The sequence below is a fragment of the Oncorhynchus clarkii genome, chromosome 6 (assembly GCF_045791955.1).
Source record: "Oncorhynchus clarkii lewisi isolate Uvic-CL-2024 chromosome 6, UVic_Ocla_1.0, whole genome shotgun sequence".
Classification (NCBI taxonomy): domain Eukaryota; kingdom Metazoa; phylum Chordata; class Actinopteri; order Salmoniformes; family Salmonidae; genus Oncorhynchus; species Oncorhynchus clarkii.
In genome coordinates, this window is record NC_092152.1 from 60,334,815 (window position 1) to 60,341,701 (window position 6,887).

The window sequence follows — 6,887 nt, forward strand, 5'->3', positions numbered from 1 at the left end:
TATTTGGCCTTGGTTTTAGGTCATTGTCCTAATAAAAGGTAAATTTGTCTTCCAGTCTCTGTTGGAAAGAAGACTGAACAAGGTTTTCCTCTAGGATTTTGCCTGTGCTTAGCTCTATTCCATTTATTTTTATCATTAAAAAAAACTCGCTCATCCTTGCCATTGACAAGCATACCCATGACATGATGCAGTTACCACCATGCTTGAAAATTTGAAGAGTGTTACTCAGTGATGTGTTGTCTTGGATTTGCCCCAAACATAACACTTTGTATTCAGGACATAAAATATAGATAGATGCCCTTCTTTGCAAGGCATTGGAAAACCTCTTTGGTCTTTGTGGTTGAATCTGTGTTAGAAATTCACTGCTCGACTGAGGGTGACATATGTGTGGGGTACAGTCATGAGGTACAGTAGTCATTAAAAAAACATCTTAAACAGTATTGTACTGTATACAGAGTCCATGCAACTCATGTGATTTGTTAAGACATGTTTTACCCCTAAACATATTTAGGCTTGCCATAACAAAGGGGTTGATACTTATTGACTCAAGACATTTCAGCTTTTCATTTGTAATTAATTTCTAAACATAAAAAAAATGTAATTCCACTTTGATGTTAAGGTATATAATGTAGGCCAGTGACAAATAATCTACATTTTAAATTTAGACTGTAACACAACAACATTTGGAAAAGTCAAGAGGTGTGAATAATTTCTGAAGGCACTGTATATGAAATGTACTTATTAGACGGTTAGAATGTTGCTGTCAAAATGGCTCAAAGTGGAGTCCCTCCAGGCCTGGCTTTTCTAGTGTTAAAGTGCACATTGACCTTTAGCTGGGAAGCATCCCTTGGAGAGGTTGAATAAGTTTGCTATGGAGCATCCCTGGGAGAGATACGTTAATCTCAGGAAATGGTCAATGGGAACACTGACATCCTGGGTCCATACCAGTGAAAAGCTCCATACATGAATGTGCAGTGTGTGTATGTGTGTGTGTGTGTGTGTGGGCAGTGTGTGTGTAGTGTGTGTGCGTGTGTGTGCATATTCATGGTGTCACTGGTTGTTCTGTGGCACCATTTGTGACTGTATATTGAACTCCTTTATTACTCTAAGTCCTCCCAGCATCATCCAGTAGACACCGTTCAATATCATAACATAGATCACCTCTAGGGAAAGAACAGATTGCTCTTTTGCTCTTACAGATTTATTAACACCATCAATCATTTTATAAAAAGCATTTATTTCAAAGTTTTTCGCTTCTTAGATAGAAGCACATAATAAAGCAACAGTACAATGTTCATAAAATATAAGTGTGATGCTGTAACATTTTCTTACATGTTGAAATACTGATATCTGCGTGTGTACTAAAATAAGAACTTTTAAAATTGTACAAATAGGTACCATAAATTCGACATAGAAATTAGGCGTCATTCACTACAACAGGACAGATTGCTATTTTCTCAACAAGGGAGAAAAACATACGCCCCCAAAAAATGTTTAAAAAATGAAGAGAACAAAAAAATCATTATAATCATAATAACATTATCATAAAAAATGAGATTTACAAGAACCAATCGGCGCACGTTTGATCCTCAAGATACATATTTGCACATTGTACTGTACATACGTTATATGTACTTTAGCTTGCTTTAGGATATATTTTTCAAGTTGCAAAAAATGCACTGTGATGCAAGAGTGTCCATTACTTAAGGCGATTTTTGAGCTCACAGGTCTTTCCTTGTGATTTATCATTGGTGAAATTGGGCTGAAAGGGGGGATTTTTCACTGGATTTGTGAAAAAACACTGTCTCTGTTTTTTTGTTGAATTCATCTTCCTCAGGAAGATGGAGGTGCTACACGAGCGACCAGTCTCAGTTTGCTGTTGTGGTTTTCTCATCGTTTTTTTTCATTGATATAAGGCAACAATTTTTTATTCTCCTCTTTGTGAGCTCATTCACAGTATCAACAATTACATGTCTCTCTGTGACCCACATTCCAACCCCAAACCGTAGTAACCTACAAAATGAATAAAAAATTGAAATACCGAGTGTTATTTGATCTCTCACCACAAACATTAAGCATGTCTTAATTTTCCATACACACCAGTACATCCCACAGAGGTGTTTTTATTAAATGTTTTTAATGTGTTTTATAATTCTCTCTCTCTCTCTCTTGCTCTTTTGTTTCCACCTCCTCAATTCCCTCTGTCCTTCCTTACCAAACATCCCCAACAGGTATCTAGTATACTGCAAGTATACTTTACACGTACAAATAACAAAGTTTACTATAAATAAAAATGCTTGTGGTATACTTATAGTAAACTTCAAGCACCACACAAAGTCAGTGGAAGGTTGGAGAAAGGGTGCAAGGAGATGGTCAGGGAAATGGGTGAACGTTAAGAGTTGTCATCGGCAGAGTCTTTGGTGCCGTAAAGGTCGGCCAGCTTCTTGAAGCGCGGGCCCCAGCTTTGGAGGTAGTCGTAGTCTAGGTCGGAATCTGTGGTCACCGACTCCAAGGAGCTGAGGGATCCAGCGATGGAGCCCCGGCCCTCGTAGCCATAGATCTGGATGGAGTCGTAGGGAGGGGCCGTGGGGTCGTTGTCCGCGTCGTTAATGCGGGTCTTGATAAAATCATCCACATCCACACTGTTGGCCACGGGGTGCCCGCCAGGCCTCATTGGGTACTGAAGCTCAGGCTTGATGTCCTTACGGGGTAGGAAGCCGTTGGCACCGTCAGGGTTCTGTAGCGTAGCAATGTCGAAGGCCTCTGTGTCCTCCTCTCCGCCACCTTCATCGTCATAGGTGATGATGTTCTCACGGATGTCTTCCTCCTCAAAGACAATGAGCGGCTCCTTCTTCTGACGACGCAGGGCCACAAACAGCACCACGATCGCTGCCATGAGAAACATATCAGTCAGCCAATCATACAAGCTCTAACTCTTATAGCTCTTAAAATACCTTTAGCAATTCACATTGCCTAATTAGACAGGCTTTAACAGATCATTTGGATTAGAAGTGCAAAAATATACAGTATTACAGGTGGTATGAATCTGTCTGACATTTTTTAAACAGTGTTAATTGCAAGCTAAATAATTAATTGAGCCTGTGTAAATAATCAAAACGCACACTATTAATATTCTGTCAAGCATCTGTTCCATAAATACATTAAACTATTCTGAAAACATTAAGGATAAGCACCACTCAGGATGGAAAAAAAGATCAAACATGAGTAAATATTAGATCAACAACAGATTGAATGCAAGTTGATGTTTTCTTTAGTGCTGATGCTCACCCAGGAGAATGACGATACAGGCTAGTATGGCGATGAGAGCTCCGGTGCTGAGGCCTGCAGGCAGGATGTAAGGCTCCACGTTACAGGACAGGATGGTGTCCTTACTGTCACAGCTGCACACTCGTATGGTCAGCGTGTTGGTGCTGCTCATGGGAGGAATGCCGTTGTCGTTGATCTCAATGGGAAGGAAGTAGACATCCTGGGTCATCCGGCTGAAGCCCCTCCGGGTCACATATATGCTGGCTGTGCTGTCTGTGGGGAACAAGAGAGGAGCCGAAGTAGAATAAGTACAGAGAAAAGAGGGTCCTTTAAATATCTCCTCTTGGGAGGGGGGGGGGGGGGGGTATTTCCGGTAGTGTACAGACTGCTTAACACAATCATAGTTATAACCGAAGAGTTTTACTTATCCAACGAGTTCAGAAGGCAGACGTATAGCCGCGGGGGAAAGCAATGAGCTGTGAATTTCCAGATATTAAATTATTGAAATATTGTGAACATTTATTAGCTTTTGGAAGTGTAATCAAAGCTCTAGCGGAGGTAGCTGTATTGGTTTTATTTGGGGCTGGGTGAGGGTGGAAGGATGCCAAGTGCACTCTCCTGACGCAGTGCAAGGTCGCTCTCAGAACAGAGATGGAGCGAGTTCATTTAGGTGCTTGTGGCTTAGTCATTTTCCCTCCCTCTCTCACAGCGGTGTCCTCAGCCCACTACACCTTTTTCAGAAAAGGTTTCTCATGACAAGGCTATTGTGCATACAGAATGGAAGGGTGAATGGGCTTTATGAATCCTGCGCTATTCATTATAGGTCTACATCATACTAAGAAAGGTTATCATTGCCTTGGTAGAGCATCTTTTAAGGGTTGAGGTAGAACACAGTCTAAAGCCATGAGAACTTAAATATCCTACAAGGTAGTATGGCTGAAAGAAGCACTTCATAAGAAGCCATTTTTGAGGAACATTTTCTTCATAAAATTAAACTTAGCAAATGTTCTTACATCTGCAGATATGATAGCGCAAGAAAAAAATAAATAGCCCCTGCTGTCTCAGACAGACACCGCAAACTCTGAAAATCACGAGAAAATACATAGATACATTTAGATTGGAAAGCTGTCCATTTCAAAGGATGCTTTGGATTCTTTAAACCCAACAAATCGGAGGGGCTGTAATCTGTTCTGCTCATATTGTGGGCTTTTTGAAAAAACTGCTAAAAAGCACAAATTTTGATTCTCATTAAAGCAGATCAAACGGGTAGAGAGCCATCCCTTGCCATGCTGGCTGCTATATAGTCACTGAAGCACTGCTTGGAACAGTCTGATATGACTTTATCTGGGGATTAAAAAAAATATCCCATTAAACTGCAATTAACACATTCATTCCCCCTCATTCATTCTCCTCCATCACAGAAGGAGAGATGCTTGGAAGTAGCTTGTGATTACGGCACGGTCGGGACGAGTATTAAAGCAATGGCAGAGGATGAAAAAAGAGCTTAAGTTGGCTTAAGTTTGTAGAAGAGAATATTGATGGATGCATGTCATTAAGAGAAGTGTCATGTAATTGCTTGTTCAAAGATGGCAATGCTGACTGAACTACTCGCAGCAGCTGTTGAATGTCTCCATCATAGTCATTACAATAGCTTTGTCACATGGTCCTGAGCAATCTCTATGGATATAAGCAAGTCTAATCAAGTATTTTTATGGCGTCAAAACTCTGTGATTAACTTTTGCTTCTCATTATCTTTAATCCAGGAGTTTATAAACAAGGCTGATGAACGCTATCCCCATGATGAGTAATTCTCCTCTGATGAGAGATGGCATCCTCTGGGGATAAATACCACTGTGCCTCATCTGTTAAAATGGAATGTAACAGGTACTCTCTCTGATCAGCTCGCCTAAGCAGCCGCTCCATCACTGTGACTGGCAGAGGCTTTGAGCTTAAGGACAGCTGGGATGAGTCACCAGCCAGCCAGGCCCCCAAACACCTCTCTCTCTCTCTCTCTCTCTCTCTCTCTCTCTCTCTCTCTCTCTCTCTCTCTCTCTCTCTCTCTCTCTCTCTCTCTCTCTCTCTCTCTCTCTCTCTCTCTCTCTCTCTCTCTCTCTCTCTCTCTCTCTCTCTCTCTCTCTCTCTCTCTCTCTCTCTCTCTCTCTCTCTCTCTCTCTCTCTCTCTCTCTCTCTCTCTCCACTCTTCTGGCTGATCAGTCAGAGTGTGATGTAGGGATAGCTAATGCAATCGCAAACTCTGCAAACTGATCCAACAGGCTCAGTCTCCTACATGCAGCAGTTCACCGATGCAGAGGCTAGGACGCCAGAGAGACACCCGTGGTAATTAATAAGTGGGGAGCTCTATTGGATCTAGCTTCAAATCAAACTTCAGTCTACAAAGATCTGCTGAATCACTTCCCATCTGGATGTAGAGAAACCTGAATTGATGTAAAGAAGGAAAAATACCCAGTGGTTTTCTATCTCACTGACTGGAGTCCTGGAGTGCCGACTAGCCACTATAAAGACAGTAAAAGTGTCAAAACAGAAGTCGCTCTTCTCATTGATGGAAATAGAATGCTTGAGCCACCCACCTCTGTTGTCTTTCAGGGAGAAATTCTGGTTGTTGACAGCCTCTGGGGCGATGCTGAAGTGGAAGTACTGTCGGTGGACCATCTCATCCTTGTCCACTGCACTGACTGTCTCTATGAGCTGAGTTGAACAACAACCACAAGAGTTAGTACAGACAGAGTCTACCAAAACACTGAACATATTCAATAAAATATAAATATATTTTTGCACATGATGGTTACTAGTATGCATAAAGATCTCTCTTTTCTAAATGTGACTTGGGAAAAAGTACAATATACATGGTAAATGATTAGACTTACTTTGCCAGGGGAGACATTTTCACACACAAGGATTTCGTTCTGTGTGGCAAACTCAGGGGCGTTGTCATTCATATCTTTGACTTTGATGTTGACACGCACTTTTGTATCTTGGTGATGTCCCCCTGTGCAGAATGACAAAAATGAATAACAAACAAGTTAGTGATTCAGTGCGCATTCATGGGATTTGGCTTGCTAGGAAAACAAAACCAGCTCCCTCTGAAATTCACTGCAAACACAATGAGAAGACAGCACAGTATGACCCTATTTATTGTATAAGAAATGATGTAGGTTGTTGAATGCTTGGAAATGATGCTGTCAGACCAGTGTTGTGCATAATACAACAGAACTGCTTGATCTCTAAAGTTCCAGACATACATTTTTGATGCATCAAATTATCCCTGATAGGAGAGATGGAAATATTTGAGACAGATATACTTCAAAACCAGACATAATAATGTGGAGTAGAATCACACAGACAGAGAACAGCAACTTCAAGATGTTTATTTCTGATTTGGGGGATGTGGATGTTTTGCAGTAGTCTCTAGCTACTCATTTCACTTTTTGAAAGGCACTTTGTGGTAATCTTCTCTAAAAACATCTTGAGGGGTGGCGACTCTAGGACGACATAAGAGCCGAGGGGGAACACAACATTTCCTGGATTGGGAGGCATGGAGTCTCTGGTATTCACAGCTACTCTCTAATTTGAAACCCGAGGTGGATGGTGGAGGGTGGCGT

At 41.4% G+C, this 6,887-nt stretch overlaps 1 protein-coding gene across 1 annotated transcript in view; it reads right to left on the reverse strand.

Moving 5' to 3' along the window:
• Nucleotides 1-1,217: 1,217 nt before the first annotated feature.
• Nucleotides 1,218-6,887, reverse strand: part of LOC139411365 (cadherin-11-like) — a 72,776-nt gene continuing 67,106 nt past the window's right edge. The window contains exons 10-13 of the mRNA XM_071157644.1: nucleotides 6,153-6,274; nucleotides 5,856-5,973; nucleotides 3,289-3,540; nucleotides 1,218-2,889 (exon numbers count right to left, since the gene is read on the reverse strand). Of these exons, the coding sequence (XP_071013745.1) occupies nucleotides 2,393-2,889; nucleotides 3,289-3,540; nucleotides 5,856-5,973; nucleotides 6,153-6,274 (989 nt within the window). The 3' untranslated portion in view covers nucleotides 1,218-2,392. The remainder of the gene's footprint in view (nucleotides 2,890-3,288; nucleotides 3,541-5,855; nucleotides 5,974-6,152; nucleotides 6,275-6,887) is intronic.